This window comes from Lutra lutra, chromosome 7, assembly GCF_902655055.1.
Source record: "Lutra lutra chromosome 7, mLutLut1.2, whole genome shotgun sequence".
Classification (NCBI taxonomy): domain Eukaryota; kingdom Metazoa; phylum Chordata; class Mammalia; order Carnivora; family Mustelidae; genus Lutra; species Lutra lutra.
Window position 1 is genome coordinate 69,236,775 of NC_062284.1, and position 20,226 is coordinate 69,257,000.

Below are 20,226 nucleotides of genomic sequence, written 5' to 3' on the forward strand. Positions count from 1 at the left end.
TTTCTTAAGGTAGGCCTCTATCTGTCTAGACCTCCCTCTTAGAACTGTTTTTGCTGCATCCCAAAGATTTGGACCATTGTGCTTTCATGTTCATTTGTTTCCATGTATTTTTTAATTTCCTCTTTGATTTCTTGGTTGACCCCTTTGTTGTTTAGTAGCTCTCTGTATTTGTATTCTTTCCAGATTTTTCCTTATAATTGGTTTCTAGTTTCCTACCGTTGTGGTTGGAAAAGATGCTTGATATGATTTTGGTCTTCTTAAATGTATTGCGATTTACTTCGTGGCCCAACATGTGATCTGTCCTAGAAAAAGTTTCATGTACACTTGAAAAGAATGTATACTCTGCTGTTTTGAGACAATGTACTATATATGTTTGTTAGATCCATGTGGTCTGATGTGTCCTTCAAAGCTGCTGTTTCCCTTATTTTCTGTCTGGATGATCTAGCCATTGATTTAAGTATGGTGTTAAAACCCCCTGCTTTTACTGTAGTCTGATCAATTTCTTCCTTTCTGTGTATTAATATTTGCTTTATATATTTAGGTGCTCCTGAGATGGTATATAGATATTTAGAACTGTTATATCCTCTTAGCTGGATTGATCCCTTTATCATCATAGGATGCCCCACTTTGTCTCTTGTTACATACAGTCTTTGTTTTAAAGTCTACTTTGTCTGATAAATATGTTGCTCCCCCAGCTCTTTTTTCTTTGTTTCTTTATTTAGCTTCTTTTTGCGTGGACTATCTTTTTCCATCCCTTCACTTTTAGTCTGTAAGTGTCTTTAAGTCTGAAGTTTCTTCTAAGCAGAATACTAGATGGGTCTTATTTTTAATCCATTCTGCCACCTTTTGTATTTTGATTATAGCACTTAGTCTGTTTACATTCAAACTAATTATTGATAGGTATGTACTAACTGCCATTTTTTAAAATCTTTTCTGATTGTTTTTATAGCTTTTTTCTGTTTCTTCTCTTGCTCTCTTCCCTTGTGATTTTATTACTTTCTCTAGTGTTTTATTTAGATTGCTTTCTCTTTATTTTTTGTTTACCTATTATAGGTTTTTGGTTTTGGGTACATAAATGGCACCTTACATATATATGGCAGTTTATTTTAAGTTGATGGTCACTTAACTTCAAACACATTTTAAAATCACTACATTTTAACTTATCCTCTCCACATTTTTTTTTTAAGATTTATTTATTTGAGAGCAAGATTGTGTGCTCAAGTGGGGAGAGGGGCAGAGGGAGAGAATCTTCAAGCTGACTCCCCACTAAGCATGAAGCCCAGTGTAGAGCTCAGTCTTACCACCCATGAGATCACAACCTGACCTGAAACCAAGAGTGCGACACTCAACTGACTGAGCCACCAAAGCACCCCTTCACATTTTATATTTCTGACATATTTTATATTTTTATTTTTATATTTCTTTATTATAAATATACTTGATTTTATTACTTTTGTCATAATCTCCATAGTAGCTTTAGAATTGGTTGATTCCCTACCTTTACTATGTTTGCTTTTACCAGTGACATTTTTCTTTTAAAATGTCACTTCTGGTTATGGCCTTTTCTTTTCCACGTGGGTTCCTTTAACCTTTTTTATAAGACTGGTTTAGTGATGGTGAACTCCTTTAACTTTTGTTTGTCAAAGAAACTCTTTATCTTTTATTTAATTCTAAGTGATAACCGTGCCAAGTAGAGTATTCTTGATTATTGGCTTTTCCTTTCTACAATTTGACTATATCATGACAATCCCTTCTGGGCTGCAAAGTTTCTATGGAAAAATCAATGAGAGCCTTGTAGGGTTTCCCTGATAGGTAACTTTTTGCTCCTCTCTTGCTGCTTTAAAACTTCTCTTTATCTTTTTTTCTTTTTAAGATTTTATTTAACGAGCACACACATGTGCAGGGGGAGAGGCAGAGGGAGAAGTAGACTCCCTGCTGAGCAGGGAGCCTGACACAGGGCTTGATCCCAGGACCCTGAGATCATGACCGAACCGAAGGCAGATGCTTAATCCACTGAGCCACCCAGGTGCCCCAATTCTCTTAAATTTTAACCTTTGACATGTTAATTATTATGTCTTGATGCACATTGCTTTGTTTTCATCTTCTTTTGGGCTCTGTGCTTTCTAGACCTACATTGTCTGTTTTCTCCTCTATGTTAGGAATGTTTTCAGCTATATTTTTTCTTTTTTTTTTTTTTTTTTAAGATTTTATTTATTTGACAGAGAGAGAGTAGGCAGAGAGGCAGGTGGAGAGAGAGGAGGAAGCAGGGTCCCCACTGAGCAGAGAGCCTGATGCGGGGCTCGATCCCAGGACCATGGGATTATGACCTGAACTGAAGGCAGAGGCTTTAACCCACTGAGCCTCCCCGGCACCCCTCAGCTATATTTTTTCAAATAAGTTCTCTGCCCCTTTCTCTTTCTCTTTTCCTCTGGTACCCATAATGCAAATATTAGTACACTTGCTGTTGTCCCAGTCATCTCTTAACCCTCTTTTATTTAAGTTCTTTTTTTCTTTTTGTTGTTCAACCGGAGTGATTGCCACTATTCTGTCTTCCAGATCATTGATAGGTTCTTCTGCATCTTTTAAGCTGCTCTTGATTCCCTCAATATATTTTTTTCTCATTTTAGTTCCTTTTATTCTTCAGTTCTGATTGGTCTTTTTTCTATTTTCTACGTCCTTGTTGAAGTTCTTAGTGCATTCATCCATTCTTCCAAGTTCAGTGAATATCATTATGACCATTACTTTTAACTCTATCAGGAAGATTGCTTATCTCTGGTTCTTTTTCTGAGGTTTTATCTTGTTGTTTTGTTTGGAAGTATATCTCTGCCTCCTCATTTTGCTTGACTCTCTGTTTCTTTGTGTTAAATAGGAGTGGCCTTATGTAGAAGGTGCCCTTTGGGGCCCAGGTGTGCAATCTCGCCCTGGTCACCAGAACCAGGCACTGCAGGGATATCCCCTGTATGGGCTGTGTGTGCCCTTCTGATATGGCTAGTTTGAAACTGCTATTGGCATACTGGTGGGCAGGACTAGTCCTGGTGCAAGTAGCTGAGAGGCCCAGTCACAGCCATTCAAGGGCGTGCTGTTGGGTAAAACTGACACCTTCCCCACCCCAGCAGGAGCTGCTTTGGGGGGCTATCATCTTGTCTTAGGCTGCCTGCCAGGTGTAGCTGAGCAGGAACCACTTTGGATGGGTACCTGCCAAAGTATGCACTTGGGCAAGGCTGATCCATGAGTAGGGGGAATACCAAGTGGGGTGAATGGTGGTAGCAGGGCACATGGAGAGTATCTTCCTGTGGTGGTATTTTCTAGTTGCAGAATGTATAATACGTTTTATAAAAACCATACAGGTTGTTATTGGCAAATATTCTTGTAAGTTTTTATACTTGTTTCAGTAAGTTGTATTCTCAAGAAATATGTTATTGGGGGTTGGCGTCTTCTCACCCCGACCTTTGCCAGAGGGGCTGCAGCATCATGACAGGCTCCAAAGCAAAGCCATGAGTGACTTCCTTGGCCGCAGGCCCCGGTGGTGGATGTGGACAACGTGGGCCCAAGAGGCAGCCACCCTCCTGGAGCAGCTGGTACGCAAGGACAAGACGGTGAGCGATGTGAGCACAGGGCCCCCAGGGGTCCGGAGCACGCACAAGGTGCACCTCCCTGTCCTCCTAGAGTGGTACGAGCCCCTGGAGGAGCCACCACCTGGCGAGAAGCCCAAGAGGAGGTACCTGCCAAGCTGAAGAACTACAGCAAGAATGTTGGGAAGGTCATCAACAAAGGAAGCCACTATATGATCATTGCCTGCCCGGCTTCTCTGTGGTCTACTCTGCCCTGTTCGGAGTAGTCACCAGCCTGGTCTCGTTCTTCTGCCAAAGGGAACTACGAGGGCAAATACACAAAAATGGATGAAAGCTCTGCTCTGGGAGCTCTGTGAATCCAGGACCATTTCAGACCTGAACCCACAAAATCCTTGGAGGAAAATAATGTGTCTTCAATGAACTGGATGAATGTTATGAACGGAACATCCCTGCCCATCCTCTGAGCTTGTCATGACTAGCACACAGGTGGCTCCGATGGACAGTCCCACAGAGAATTAGGCCCACATTAGGTTTGGTATTCTAGGGTGCTAACCCACAGGGGCTGGCATGGAGGCAGACACTTGACATAGGGGAGCACTCTGGGTGGATGGCAGAGTGGTGATTATAAGGGAGAAAGGGAATTTTGACCTGGGCTAAAATGATCTGTTATGTTCTGGAAAGGTCACCCTGACACGGCACTCACAGCCCTTGGCTGCTTCTGTTCTGGGGGCAGCAAAGGAGCTGTTTGTCAGTCATGCACCCGAGTTCCTGCCTCTACCCCTTTGTCACCTGGAGTTTAATTATGGTCTTGAGAAGAAGGAAGGAAGGAAAATCTCTTTGAAGGTTGTGATGCTTTGAAAACTGTTAGTGACGTGCATGACTGCTTAAAGCAGATAAAACTTGTGATTCCCACCCCCTCCCCCATGACACAAATGTGCAGTAGTGGTGAAGGAAGGAGGGAGGTCAGACGCAGGCTGGGTTGAAGAGGTGGCTTGAGCAAGTGCTCCTGTCGTACTCAGCCAGCCCAGTCTGGCTCTGTGTTTGTAGCTGTACACCTCAACTGCTGGCCATCATTGCCTACTCCTGACTGTTCAACACCTCTACACCAAGCCACGAAAGTCCCTTTGTCTTGGGAGAGAGGGAGACACCTCGCCTGCAAGGAAAGTGTGTGATTTGGGGAAGGAACCAGTAAGTAGGAGACAGGTGTGCTGGAAGTCAAAACAAGAAAGATGGTGAACAGGAGGAGTGGAAGTAGGGCAACCAGGTCTGGTTTATGAGCCCTGGGGAATCTTAGTTGGGCTGGCTTTCAGTTCTGTGCAGGGACAAGGGATGATGGGTGGCTACGGGTGCTTTAAATCCCTCTGAAGCCCATGAGCTCTCACTGACTGCCTTTGTAGCATCCTTTCCTCTTTGGTGCTGCCAAGTTTGTCTGCATCTCACCTGGATTCAGAGATCAGCGCCACATGGGTCCTGAGCTGGATGTTCCACCAGGACAACCCTGAGACTGCCATTGGACCATTGGCCAGGGAGGTGAAAGAAAGAGGAGACTCCTTTTAACATACCCCTCCACCAACCTCTGTGATAGGCCACAGTTCTGTTTCCAGAATATCCAGAAGTCCAAATAGTTGTTGCTGATCAATCTGTAGGGTGGGTAGCAATACCTACATGTTTCCCTGAGTCCCCAGGCCTTGCAAAGGAGGCCTCAGTGCTCATGCTTCACCGCTCAGGCCAACCAGGTGGCACCAGCATGTGGAGAAGGTGGGTGGGGAAGAAAGACAAATGTACAGAAAAAGGAGCCAGTGTAGGAGAAAGTTGTAGCTAGACATTCTGGAGGCTCATGTTGAAGATGAACTTGGATCCAGTTCTGCATCATTAATATTTGTGAGGAAAAGAGAAAACAGTCTTGTTTTAACTCAAATGATGGAAGTTGATAATGGCACATTTTCACACATGTAAGGTAACTACAGCTTGCCCAGTCATGCTGAGACTCGGGGAAGAGATGTAAGTGGAAGAAAAAGTCAAACATAGTTTAATGGGAGAGCCAGGCCTTTGTGGCCCATGGGTGATGGGAGGAAGCAGCCTGTGGTAGGCTTGGAGGATGTCCCTCCCCAGTGGCCCAGTGATGCTGACATACCCCAGAGAAGACTACTGAGTCCCCATGGGGGAATGGAAGTGTGACCCAGAAAGGGACCAGAGCCGCTGAGGCCTGTCTGGCAAAGACCTTCCCTGTCCCAGCCCCGGAATGTAGACATATCAGGCCAAGCACATTTGGCCCTGAAATTTGAATAGTCTGATTAAGAATTAACCTAGAAATTTCATTAGTCGGAACCTTACAGGAATTGTCCCGAGAGCCAGATTTCTGTGTACAGATGAAACTTGTCCCAGCTGTCACTGAGTGCTCATTTTCCCCCTGACAGGACATCCATGTTGCAGATTACCTTTTTGCCTTTTTCTCTGTCTTTAGTTTTTCTTTCTTTTTTTTTTTAATGTCCAGTTCCACACCCTACTGCAAATTAAATTTTAGAGCTTTGCCTTTACCCACTTGACCAAGAGTCTTTTGTATACTTTTCTTGTCCTGTTATGTAAATAAAACCCTCAATTTGTTTAAAAAAAAAAAAAGGAAGGTAGGAAAGAAAGAAAAGAGAAAAAAAGATGTTTGGGTCATTTCTAACAATTCTTTAGGGTTAGTATCCTATTAAATTGAGGGAATGAACATTTAACTCTTAATTCAGTAACTTACCTGTTATGAAAGGTGTTGTGGAATATTTTACCCAATCCTTTGGCAACGTATTTATTTACTACGTCTCAAGCACAGTCTTTACCCTCCTGGAGTTTATAGTCTAGGACGGAAGAAAGATTTTTAAACAAGTAATTATAGTTATTTAATCAAGGATCCCAATAAATATATGAGGGGAAAAAATGGGATATTTGGAGAGCATGTATCAGGAGACTTTGGGGATTTAGGAAGTCTTTCCTAAGGGAGAGATACTTAAGCCACAACCTAAAGTTGTAGTAGGTGTTATCTAGATGAACAGCTGGTATAAAGGCCTGAGTTGGGAAGGAGCTTGGCATCTTTGGAATTAAAAAGGCAGAGATGGGGGCGGGGGGTGGAGGGGAGCTGGTATGTAGATTAGTCTGAGATAAGATAGAGAGATAGGTAGAGGATAGGTAGAGGTGGGAAGATGAGGCCACACAGGGCCACACAGACTTTAGATGTCATCTGAGTACAGTGAGTAGCTATTTAAAACAGGGTTTTACAGGTGCCTGGGTGGCTCAGTTGGTTAAGCGTCTGCCTTTGGCTCAGATCATGATCCCAGAGTCCTGGGATCAAGCTCTGCATCAGGCTCCCTGTTCAGCGGGGAGCCTGCTTCTCCCTCTCCCTTTGGTGCTCCCCAACATGTGCTCTTTCTCCTTCTCTCACTCTCTCTCCCACTCTTTGTCAAATAAATAAAATCTCTAAGAAAAATAAGTAGGGTTTTACATATAGGAGGAACATAGTCATATTTGTTTTAAAATGATTATTCTGGCTACAGTGTGGAAAGAGAAGGGAAGCAAGAAAAGAGATGGGGCAACTAGTTAGAAACAGTGTAGGGAGGATGTTGGGCATGGACTTGGTTGGTGCTAGGGGAAAGGGACAGATAGAGGAAGAAAATCATCAGACTGTACTAGGGCAGAGGGAGGACACATGAAACTCAGCTTTCTGGTGTGAGCTGCTGTTTGGATAGTGGTTACATCCATGAGATAAGGACCATGTTTGTAGGGAGAATATCGTGTAATCAATTTTGGCCATGTTAGGTTTGTGGTATATATGTGAGACACTGTCATAGATTTATTGAGTAGGCAATTGGATATGTGGAAATGGAACTTAAATTTAGGTATGGCCAGGTCTAGGTTTTATGTTTTAGATGAACTCTTCCAAATACATAACATATCATGGTATAGTGAAAGTATGGAATCAAGAGGTAGTAAGTGCCAAGTGCCTTATGAGAAGTCTTGACAGACACAAATAGATCCTCTGGCACGTGTTGTCTCCACAAAGTGATGGTTCTTTTACAACAAGTTGATTTTAGGAACTGAGATAACATTTCTGGATTTTGACAAAAGAATGTTTTGCTCTGTTTTTGTTGATCTAGATTGATCGTACTAAAAAACCAGCAATCAGATTGCCTGAAGATCATAGAATAAAATCTGAAAATAAAGATCATGAGCAACAGTCTCCTCAGGATGGGAAAGTTGTTCCTGATCGTTCCACAAAGCCAGTATTTCCCCCTCCAACTGCCATGTTAACAGATGAAGAAAAAGCTCGTATTCATGCAGAAACCGCTCTTCTAATGGAGAAAAACAGACAAGAAAAAGAACTCCGAGAAAGGCAGCAAGAAGAACAAAAAGAGAAACTGAGGAGAGAAGAACAAGAACAAAAGGCCAGAAAGAAACAAGAAGCTGAAGAAAATGAAATCACAGAAAAGCAACAGAAAGCAGAAGAAGAAATGGAAAAGAGAGAGAGTGAGGCCAAGAAAGAAGATAAAGAAACTTCAGCAAAGAGGGGCAGAGAAATAACAGGAGTAAAAAGACAAAGTAAAAGTGAACATGAAACTACGGATGCCAAGAAGTCTGCAGAAGATAGGGGCAAAAGGTGTCCCACCCCAGAACTGCAGCAAAAGGTGGTGGGAGATGTGCCCCATGCTTCGGTGGCAGGAGATTCAAATTCAGGCAAGGTAAGCAGAAACAAACAGTACAGACTGCCAAGTAAGTGAAATAAATTGTTAGATAAAAAGATGACACCAAGGGCATTCCATAAATAGGGCAGACCTTTTAAGTGATTTTCTAGTGGGTGATAGATGTGTACTGATCCATCTACATTGGTATTTCACCCACTCTCCTTTGATTGACTAGGAATGGGATTGCTTTTATGTCTGTGAAATGCATTTTTTTTTTTTAAGCAATTGAGATAACTTGCTACATACTTCATTTTTATGGAATTATTTTTATCTAGAAAAAAAATTTTTATCTAGAAAAATGTGAAATATAACCTCCCTCTCAGTGTGAAGGAGTTAGGTGTCAAATGTGTATATGATAGAGCTTGTATCTGCTTAGAATATGTCCAAAGTGAGTGACATCTAAATGCCTTAACATTTCTCTTTGTGTATAGTGATTTTTTGTGGTCATGTCTATGGCATTTTGTTTGTTGCTTCATCTAGTCAATAATACTGGCAATAATCCCATTAGTGTTGCCTTTTTCTGCCCTTGGCTATTGCCCAAGATTGACTCCCATAATTTGGGGGAACATTTTTCATTGTTATTCTTCTTTAACCTAATGATACCATATTGCTTTTTATTTTTTTTTTCCTGTATTATACAATTAACGGTGCTTTTCCCTTTTGAACAAATAAGTTTTTATAATAGCAGTAACAGTTATAGCCCTTTTTATATATACATAAATGGAAATACATTTTTGGTAGTGTAAAAATGACTTCAGATAGAAGGCAAAATACTGTCTTTACAGAATGTCAATCTTTATAACTTCTGAAGCAGCAGTTCAGGCACAGACCAGAATTAAGAATTCATATTAATGGCGTACTTATCCAGGGACACTTACCTAGTAACCTTAACAAAAATAAAGCTCTCTGGGCACCTGAGTGGCATTGTGCACATCATGATCTCAGGGTCGTCAGATTGGGTCCCACGTTAGGCTCTGTGCTGGGCATGGAGCCTGCATAAGATTCTCTCACTCCCTCTCCCTCAGCCCTTCACCCACCCCACTCACATCATGCATGCTCACTCAAAAAAAAAAAAAAAAGGTGTGTGTGTGTGTGTATCATACAGAAGCCTTCTAAACACCTGAAGTTAGAGAAATGAAGCCCATGTACTAAAATGCTATCTCACTTTATTCATGGGAAACTCAGAATTGTTGAGCTATTACAGTTTAAATATTATTCATTGAGTAGCTATTATACACCAAGTATTTTTCCTACATTATCTTATCCTTCTAATGATAAGTCCATGAGGTATTCAGTTTGGAAATAAAATTGAAGCTTGGAGGTTAAGTATTCTGCATAGGAGCCCATGTGCAATAAGATTCCAAAGCCACTTCTTCTCTATCTTGCTTCACTTAGAGGCAGACAGTCCTTACAACTTAAAGCATTCATGTTTCTGGGGCCTTTTAGTATAGGTGCCACACTTGATCTTAGCCAAAAGGCCGAGAAGCGATATAGGTGCCAAATACAAATCTAAATAGCTCTACAAATCTAACCTTGAGATAATCACATTAGTCTTTGATGTTTCCTATAATATATAACACATTGAAAAAAGTTATTATATACATATATATTACATATTGTATGCTCTTTTAAAAGTAAGCAAAATATGTAATTTATTCTGGAATAAATTTTATTAAAATTGTCACAAATACTTAGAAGTGTTATTTTACCATAGTTATTTTTTTAAATAAACTGTAAAGTTCAAGTGAATTTTTAAAGGAACCTATGATAGATTCCAAGAGGAATGTATTTTGTGCTTTTGAACATTTTCTGTATGAATATCCCATAATCTATTCATTCTCTTCAATATGTTCATTTTGGGAGAACATGACCACTTTGAAAGCAACCAAATCATGTGAGATTAAAATAAAAGGACAGTGTTCAAGGGGCACCTGGGTGGCTCAGTCGGTTGGGCATCTGCCTTCAGCTTGGGTCATGGTCCCGGAGTCCTGGGATTGAGTCCTACGTCAGGCTTTCTGCTTGGCGGGGAGCCTGCTTCCTCCTCTCTCTCTGCCTGTCTCTCTGCCTACTTGTGATCTCTGTCAAATAAATAAATAAAATCTTTAAAAAAAAAAAAAAAGGACAGTGTTCAAAGGAGGTCATGGTGAATATACACCGATGACCAACAATACACTTGGCCATGTATCATGAATCAGTGCTTCCCTATCCACTGCGACTTGCACACTTCCCTCTCCCACCGCATTGATTCATCAGTTTATTTTCTCCTTTATCTTTAGTGTTGAGAAATCCCACATGGGGTCTATCACCTTTAATTAAAAATATCTACTTTGACAATAAAACTAAATAAACTTTTCAGAAATCTCATTTTTTTCTCCTATTATATTTTCACTCTGATGGATTTACTTGTATTAGCTAGTGATTGACAGGCAAGTCTATCATAGAGGATAGTTTGAGTTTTCTTTCACTTCTGAAATTTTAATAATTTTACAGCCTACTAAGATTAAAGGACAACCAGAAAGTGGAATTCTGAAAACTGGAACTTTAAGAGAGAATACAGAAGACACTGAAAGAAATAAAGTAAGTGGTAGTTTGTTGAGTTGGGGGAACCTATGGATTATAACCATGTGGTTGTCTTTACCATGTTGTCATCCTCCATCTTAAGGTCTGCTTTCTAAGGAAAAGCAGATTTATCTTCCATAACTGTTTTTGTTTGTTTTTTTACATGATTGAGCCATTTATATGCTAAGAGGAGTAGATGTTTATCTTCCTGTTTAAAGTACAATAGTATATTCTACTCATTTTATGAAATTAGAAAATACCTAGACCTTACTATGTGATCCACCAATTCTACTTCTAGCTATATACCCAAAAGAATTGAAAGCAGGGTGTGGAAGAAATATTTACACACCTGTGTTCATAGAAGTATTATTCACAATAGCCTGATAGCCAAAAGATGGAAGCATCCCAAATATCCATCCACAGATGAATATATAAATAAATGTGGTATTTACATACAGTGGTGTATTACTCAGCCTTTTATAAATGAAGGAAATTCTGACACATGCTACAACATAGATGAATCTTCAGGACATTTTGCAAGTGAAATCAGCCAGTCACAAATAGACAAATACTGTATGATTCCATTTATATACGGTGGTTGCCAGGTAGATGGAGGAAGTGCAGAGTTTAATTGGGTGCATAGTTTCCATTTTGCAAGATGAAGAGAGTTCTTGAAATTGGTTGCACAGCACTGCAAATGATGCTTAATGCCACTAACCTATACACTTAAAAATGGTTAAGATGACAAATTTTGTTCTATGTGTAGTTCATCACAATTTTAAAAATATTTAGGTCTTATATATTTTTTGCCTTTGTTTTTATTTGAGTTTTATTGAGGTGTAACTTGCATACCATAAAACCCACCCATTTTTAGTTTACAGTTCAGTGATTGCAGTTTAAATTACAAAACAAGTATTAACCCGGGTTTAGAACATTTTAAATTCCTTTTGTCCTAAAGCCACAGACAACCATGATCTACTCTGTCTCCATAGCTAGGTCACTTCTGGGCATATCATTTAAATGTATGTGTGTGTGTGTGTGTGTGTGGTCTTTTGCATTTGTCTTTAGCTAGTATAATTTTTTGAGATTCATCCAGTTATAATGTTTATCAGTTTATTCCTTTGTATTTGCTGAATAGTATTCCCTTATGTGGATATACCACATTTTATTCCTTCACCAGTTAATGGATATTTGGATTGCTTCTGCTGCTTTTGGGCTTTTATAAATAATGCTGCTGGGAACATTTGCATACAAATCTTTGTGTGGATATATGTTTTTCATTTCTTTTGGGTTGATAGCTAGCAGTGAAATTGTCTTTGTGTTTGGTTTTTTTTAAGGAAACTTTAAAAACCACCATCATTATGGGCTTGTGCATACACACATTTCTCTTCCTTTTGCAAGCCATATTTGGAATTTGAAACCACAAGTAGTTCTTCATTTTTAAACTTGATTTTAAAAATATTAAGGAGGGGCGCCTGGGTGGCTCAGTGGGTTAAAGCCTCTGCCTTCGGCTCAGGTCATGATCCCAGGGTCTGGGGTCAGGCCCCACATTGGGCTCTCTGCTTAGCGGGTAGCCTGCTTCCCCTCTTTCTTTCTGCCTGCCTCTCTGCCTACTTGTGATCTCTGTCTAGTAAATAAATAAAATCTTTAAAAAAATAAAAATTTAAAAAAATAAAAAATATTAAGGGCAGCCAACACAAGGCTTTTTGATTTTTTGGACAGGTAGCTTAAGTTTATATATGGCACAATTTAATTTTTTTTTAATTATTTTATTTTTTTTTAAACTAGGCTCGAGAGCCTTTGACAAGAGCACGAAGTGAAGAAATGGGAAGGATCGTACCAGGACTGCCTTCAGGCTGGGCCAAGGTAAAACTCAAAATTAGTACATAAATAAATAACATGGTCATGTGTTCTTATTTAAAAAGCTTTTTTTGTTTGTTTGTTTATTCTTCATCCTCTCTAATGCAGAGTCAGTTTTGTTTCTTCATGATGGAAGATATAGCTCATTTCCCTAATTACAGCATGTTTAGATTTCTAAGTATATCCAATCTGAGCTGCTGGCTACAATATATGAGAGCATATCTGGCATTTGTCATTTAGAAACAGTTTATTTAATACCTAAAGTTCTTTGGAAGTTTTATTATAGAAGTAATTACTACCATCTTATCAAATTATTTTAATCAAAAATTTAGCAGTGGAATACTTTTGAGTGATTTTTTTTGTTTGTAATGGTCATTGTTCTTTGACGTGTTTTTTGTTTTTGTCTCTTTTCCATTTAAGTTTCTTGACCCAATCACTGGAACTTTTCGTTATTATCATTCACCCACCAACACTGTTCATATGTATCCGCCGGAAATGGCTCCTTCATCTGCACCTCCTTCCACCCCTCCAACTCATAAAGCCAAGCCACAGATTCCTGCTGAGCGGGATAGGGAACCGTCCAAACTGAAGCGCTCCTACTCCTCCCCAGATATAACCCAGGCCATTCAAGAGGAAGAGAAGAGGAAGCCAACAGTAACTCCAGCAGTTAATCGGGAAAACAAGTAAGTTTATCCTAACTCTTAGAACTAGAATAATCTGCTATGTTGAAAGCTTTTTCTCTAAACATACCAGTTTATTAATAGCAGGGAGTCAGAAATTTCTGAGGATGGCTATAGCGGCCATTGTTACTTAGCACAGAGGGAAAAAATGAGAGGATTACATTCCTTGGTTTTTATCTCAAATGCTAACCTAAATATATCAGGGAAGATTATCATATTAAGTATTATTGTGGATATAAAAGAATATACATTATTATATTTTAAGGCAGCATGGTATAGACTACCTAGAAGTTTTTCATAAATCTCCCGGTCCCTAAATTCCTCTAAAGAGGAATTGTTGAGTTTGTCTTGTTGCAGCTCTCAAATTCCAAACTTTTTTTTTTTTAACTTCACCTGTACTGTGGAAGCAAACTTAAATAGTATTAGAATAACAGGTATTGTGTGTGTCAGCTCCTCATCCTTACTCTGTTCCCTTTTTCTTCATTGCATTTCTGCTGTTCGCAAGTAGTGATGATCAGTAGGTTCAATTAATTTTCCCAAACCAATATCTCATTTCGATGTATTCCTGGTGTGATCTCTCCAATGCTCCTGGCTTATGATTTGATAGGATTATGAGAAGATAATTGTCAAATCTGCCTATCACTTCTAATGCTTACTTTAGGGGAAAGGGATAGATGGAAGTTTATATTAGGACTCACTATTAAAACTGGTAAGAGGGGTGCCTGGGTGGCTCAGTCGTTAAGCATTTGCCTTCATTGTCCCAGGGTCTGGGATGGAGCCCCACACGTCTTTGGGCTCCTTGCTCAGCGGGAAGCCTGCTTTCCTTCTGCCACTTCCCCTGCTTGTGTTGCCTCTCTCACTGTCTCTGTCAAATAAATAAAATCTTAAAAAAAATAAAAATGGTAAGATTTAAATCTTTATTGAATCATCATTCTTTATTTTTTAAAGATTTTTATCTATTTGTATGACAGAGATCACAAGTAGGCAGAGAACCAGGCAGAGAGAGAGGAGGAAGCAGGCTCCCTGCTGAGCAGAGAACCCCATGTGGGGCTCTATCCCAGGACCCTGGGACCATGACCTGAGCCGAAGACAGAGGCTTTAACCCACTGAGCCACCCAGGCACCCCTGAATCATCATTCTTATTAAAGTTTGTTAACTTGAAGATTTTAAGTTTTTGAAAACAATCACACATGCAGTATTTTTATATGTATGCAACAGAGGAGTACATGAATGCATACCTGAGCATTCATGTAAAGCATGAAGCTTAAGCATAAAACACATGTAAAGAAAAGCCGATTGAAACATGGTTTAATCTGTTCTTAATATTTCTTTCAGGATTGAAAGTACGCTTAGAATCAATAATAAAAAAATAAGATTTTTCTTAATGCTCTAGCAGTTCTAGAATCTCTGCATATAAGTCCAATACACTACATAACAAAAGTCTTAAAGACATTCTCTAGTCCAGTGCTGTTCAGTGTGGTAGTGGTTATTTAGAATTATAGCAGGTGTAACTGAGGAGCTGAATTTTTAATTTCACTTTAAATAGCTCCCTGTGGCCAATGGCTACCACATTGTCAGCACACGTTTATGTTTCAGGTAATGGTACCCAAATAATCCCTGCCTCTTTTGATATCTATTCCACAGTAATAAACTTTTTAGTTTTTGTTTGGCATTCTGGTTGAGTTCAACATTCGGTAATGCTAAACTTCCTAGGATTATTTAAAGGAATTCGAAAGAGCCTTCTCTACCAGAAGACGCTACCTGTTCATGAGAAGCCAGGGAATCTGTCTCAGGGTGTAAGAACCATAGACGCACATAAGAGGTTAAAGGTACTTGTTTCTTGGGAGGGTTACAGAATATAACCGGTGTTACCTAGATAATAAATGTGTTGTAAAGCCTAGTACCTTATGACTTGTTGGCTACCATTTGTAGTATGAACCTTAATTTTAGATGCGGTGCATTTTAAGACATCGTGTACATTTTTTCCTCAGGCCAACGTGCTATCCTAAAGCTGAGATCACAAGGCTTTCTGCTTCTCAGATTCGGAACCTCAATCCTGTTTTTGGAGGATCTGGACCAGCTCTCACTGGACTTCGTAATTTAGGAAATACTTGTTATATGAACTCGATACTGCAGTGCCTATGTAATGCTCCACATTTGGCTGATTATTTCAACCGAAACTGTTATCAGGATGATATTAACAGGTAAAGAAATTTCCTACTTGTTGCAATGTAGTATTAAAAGGGTGATTTAAGTAACACTTCCTTACTAACCAGCTTCAGAGAAGTCAAATTAGAAAAGGGGAAAAAAACATCTTTATTCTTAAGAAAAATGTGAGAAAAGCCACCTCTGATTGGTAAAGGACAGACAGGAGAGGAGCAGTGTATGCAGGCAGACCTCCGTCATAAACTAGAGTCTTTTGAGGAGGAGGAAGAGATAGGGCAGGGTTCACAGCCCAAAAGAAGCAAGTTGTGGCAGGGTATAATCAAAGTAAGATTCAGATGAGTATTTGGTAATAAACCTGTGAATAAATAAATAGTGTTAGGTTGCAGTAGGTGAAGAATTTAATATTGATCTCAGGAACCCACTGTACCTTAACTTAAAAAAAAAAAAAAAAAAAACCTTTTTTTTAACTTTATTTACAAAGGTCAAATTTGTTGGGGCATAAAGGTGAAGTGGCTGAAGAATTTGGCATAATTATGAAAGCCCTGTGGACCGGACAGTACAGGTATATCAGTCCAAAAGACTTTAAAATCACCATTGGGAAGATCAATGACCAGTTTGCAGGATATAGCCAGCAAGATTCACAAGAACTGCTTCTGTTCCTAATGGATGGTCTCCATGAAGATCTAAATAAAGTAAGAAATTTGATTTTTCTAAGTTGTAAAGACTCTTTAGGGTTGCTCAACACTAATTTTTATAGCAATTCAAAATTGTAGTTGGGAATTGTCCAGTGCTAGTTTATTCAAATCTAGTGATTTTGTACTAGAACTGTAAAACAAATATATCTGATAGTTCTAATATTTTAAAAGAAATAGTTTATATTTGCTTATTAAAATGGTAGGCTGTATCGTGAGAAATTAAAAATATTAAAAAAGAGATAACAGTGACCACATGTATGTGAAAGTAAATCATAAACACAAATTTTATAAAAGATTAGCTGTAGACCACCTGAATGTCTTATCATTGTATTTTTGTATATTTTTTGTATTTGATATTTTTATCCTTTCTTAAAATAATTACCTCATATAACCAGAGGACTCACATGAAAAGTTACTGAGGCACGTATCTTTCAAATACCTTTGGGATCACTATTACCACTGAACATATATATATACACACATATCTATATATATACACACATACATGTACATGTAAATATATATTTTGTGTACATGTATATATGAATATATATAAAGTATGTGTGTGTATTCATCCATGAGCTTAGGACAACAAAAATTCTATCTAGGATATCATCTCTTTAAAAGTAAAATTTTCAACATAAAAAAATACATTTTTATTTAAATTTTTTATTTTAATTCCAGTTAGTTAATATTAGTTTCAGGTATACAATATAGTGATTCAGCACTTCCATACATGACCCAGTGCTCATCATGACAAGTGTACTCCTTAATCCCCATCCCTTAATAAAATACATTTTCTTAATTTGTTTTATAAAATAAGTCCTGCTAGACGCCTGAATGGCTTAGCTGGTTAAGCGTTCGACTCTTGGTTTTGACTCAGGTCATGATTTCATGGTTGTGGGATCGAGCCCCACATTGGGCTCTGTGCTCAGTGCAGAGTCTGCTTCAGATTCTCTCTCCCTTTCTTTCATACACACTCAAATAAGTATGTAAAATATTTAATAAAATAAGTCATACTCTGCTGATACAGTAGGGTTGCAGGGAGGGTTTTTAGCTAGAATTTTTTATAGTACTTAATGAGATTAGAACTTCTTCATGAAAGGAGGCAGAAATATTTAAATCTGCAAAGTATATGCCATATAGTCTTTCAATTTTGTATTTAAATGTTGACTTTGAGATAGTAATATAAATTTTAATATTAATCCTTATTTCCAGGCTGATAATCGGAAGAGACATAAAGAAGAAAATAATGATCATCTTGATGACTTTAAAGCTGCAGAGCATGCTTGGCAGAAACACAAGCAGCTCAATGAATCTATTATTGTCGCACTTTTTCAGGGCCAGTTTAAATCCACGGTACAGTGCCTCACCTGTCACAAAAAGTCTAGGACATTTGAGGCCTTCATGTATTTGTCTCTACCCTTAGCTTCTACAAGTAAATGTACATTACAGGTAAGCTTGAGGGAAAATGATTTTTGAATAAATGCTGTTTATATGCATACAAACATATACTTTATTCAGCAATTTCTGCTCTTTACTCTTTACATAAACGTTTTATAGGTAAAAACTCACATAAATTTTAATTACGTCTGATTAGAAAAACTTAAAAGATTTTTTTAAAGTTCTCCTTTTTAAAAGGTATTTTCCTATTAAATATTCTTTTAGAATTGATGGTTTTTAAACTTTACACTTTGAAGAAGTTTGAAAATTGTATATTGATTCTAATTTAGGTTCACTTTTATAAGAATTTGTTCTACCTGGGGATCAAATAAATAGCTCTTTTCCTCACACTAGCGGAATTTAGCTAGCTTGTTGATAAGTTTGTGTTTGCTTTCTCGAGAATGTCCTTTCTTCCAGCCAGACTTCCTGAGGCATCAGGTAGAGGGCAGACACGCAGGACTGCTTCCCTCACCACAGGCAGCACTCACCACGCACTGCACTCTCCCTACTGTCGGCTCTTTCCTCGGGGTTCCCCACTAGGCCCAAACCTTTATGAGGGGACTGTTTTCTTTGTTCACTCTTGGATCTGTCCTGCCCACAGAGTAATTTCTTGAGTAGACGCCGAGTGATACTGTGAAGAAATGAATTAATGAGTAACTACTACTTGTTTTTGCCTCCAGGATTGCCTTAGATTATTTTCCAAAGAAGAGAAGCTCACAGATAACAATCGGTTTTATTGCAGTCATTGCAGAACTCGACGGGATTCTTTAAAAAAGATAGAAATCTGGAAACTGCCACCTGTGCTTTTAGTGCATCTGAAACGGTAAAGGAAACAAATTTTTCTATAATATTAGATGAAGGAATTCTAAATCCTTCGAGTAATTTTGTTGTACTGCCTGCTAAGGATGCATTACAAAGGAAAATTTTCTCGTTAGGGAAATAAGGCAGAAATGAGGAGACTCTTGTTCTTTACCTTAGTGTTTGCAATAACAGCGCAAAATGTTAACATGACTCTTTCATGTAATTTGTTTTTTTAACTTCAATTTTTAATAAATGAAATTACTGCATTTCAAATGTAGAATTTTACATCCTTATAAAACATTAAATGAAAATAGCCAATAAAATTTATCAAACACTAAACTAAAAAAGATTTAATCATGTGCTGAAAATGAAATACAGACTGTTACAGATTTATTTTAGAGTGAGCATGCACCTGCAGAGGGAAAGTCTTGAGAAGTTTGAGAGTCTCAGACTCCCCCATCAGCATGGAGCCCAAGGTGGGGCTCAACCTCATGACCCTGAGTTGAACTGAAGAGTCAGGCGCTTAACCTAGGTGCCCCTGAAATACAGGATGTTTTTAAAATGTAGTCTTAAAGATGTTAAAGATGCCATTGTTGGGTGCAGACCTTTGTGTCCAGATTTTTCCAGCCTGTGAGAAAAACCTAATAGAAGGATGAAGAGCAGAGAGTTGTAAAACATGTCTCTCAGTCTTTTGGATTTTTTTGTCTTTATATATAGTCTATCCATGGAGTAATAACTATGAGTCATTATTTTTAAAAACTGTTAAGTTTCATCTTTTTATTGAGAGCTGTAATTTTTGTTTCAAAGAAAGCATTTCTATTATTTGTTTCATTTTGTATTACTGAAGATTCTTTGGCAGATATGATCATTTCAGCATTGATGTGTTCAAATTCCTCATGTAAATTTTCTAACAAAAGCTTGTTACATCAGTTTTTCTCTTGAGGATTATAGAGGTATAGAGAAACATTCTTTAAATGATTATACATTTGTTCTCTTAAAATTTTTAATGACGCATATTCTTTGCAGAATATCTAAAAATATAAATGGTTCAGAATTCAGTTTGAAAATTAACTCAATATTAGTATTGTAATAATACATATTATTATATGTAATACTATAACATACCAGTATTTTGCGTTTTGAGTAAGTCAGGACAGTGGAATGCCATTACAGTTTTCCTCTTCTATGCAGAAAGCATATTCCTGTGAAATCTTTCGTAAGCCAAAATGACAAAAAGCAAAGAAGCGGTTATTAATTTATATGGAAAGTCTTTGAACATTTCCAGACGCCCAAAATAACCTTCTCTTGGGCTTTTCGTAGGACATATCTTGCAAACAGATGCACAGAGTAAGTCAAGATACAACACAGATGCCAACAGTTCAGAGCGGCGGCATCTTGATGCCGAATATTCCAGGCAGGAAGCTTGGTGGTGCCACTCCCACTGCTTGGCAGGGCCAGGGCGTCTGCTGCCCCCACCAGCGTATTGCAAAACACAGGCTGCTGAGCTTTTCCCCTTTTTTCTTAAAGGCAGAAAGCCTCTTTAGATTTCTTTTGGTTCGCAAAAACAGGTACTAATCCAATTGTTTTATAAAACAAAGCAGTGTCACACTAACTTTTGAGAAGCAGGGGGTCCTGTGTAGTCTGCGGGCTTGCAGTTTCCAGCTCCAGTGTCCCCAGTAGTACCATCTTAAATGTAGAGTTGCTCTCCTCAGTCTTTCTTTTGTACTTGTGT

The 20,226-nt window shown here is 38.5% G+C and overlaps 2 protein-coding genes across 5 annotated transcripts in view; both read left to right on the forward strand.

Annotated features, from left to right (window-relative positions):
- Positions 1 to 20,226, forward strand: part of USP8 (ubiquitin specific peptidase 8) — a 70,993-nt gene that overhangs the window by 49,240 nt on the left and 1,527 nt on the right. For 2 of the 4 annotated variants that reach the window (XM_047736876.1, XM_047736877.1), the window contains 8 exons: positions 7,706 to 8,287; positions 10,781 to 10,867; positions 12,638 to 12,715; positions 13,130 to 13,392; positions 15,381 to 15,593; positions 16,037 to 16,247; positions 17,469 to 17,705; positions 18,374 to 18,516. In XM_047736876.1, coding sequence (XP_047592832.1) covers positions 7,706 to 8,287; positions 10,781 to 10,867; positions 12,638 to 12,715; positions 13,130 to 13,392; positions 15,381 to 15,593; positions 16,037 to 16,247; positions 17,469 to 17,705; positions 18,374 to 18,516 — 1,814 coding nt within the window. The remainder of the gene's footprint in view (positions 1 to 7,705; positions 8,288 to 10,780; positions 10,868 to 12,637; positions 12,716 to 13,129; positions 13,393 to 15,380; positions 15,594 to 16,036; positions 16,248 to 17,468; positions 17,706 to 18,373; positions 18,517 to 20,226) is intronic. The other 2 variants (XM_047736878.1, XM_047736879.1) reach the window with 2 other exon arrangements.
- LOC125104307 (uncharacterized protein C1orf115-like) lies at positions 3,293 to 3,919 on the forward strand. The gene has a single exon (XM_047736883.1). It carries the CDS (start codon positions 3,414 to 3,416, stop codon positions 3,732 to 3,734), a length of 321 nt encoding a protein of 106 aa, XP_047592839.1. The 5' UTR covers positions 3,293 to 3,413; the 3' UTR covers positions 3,735 to 3,919.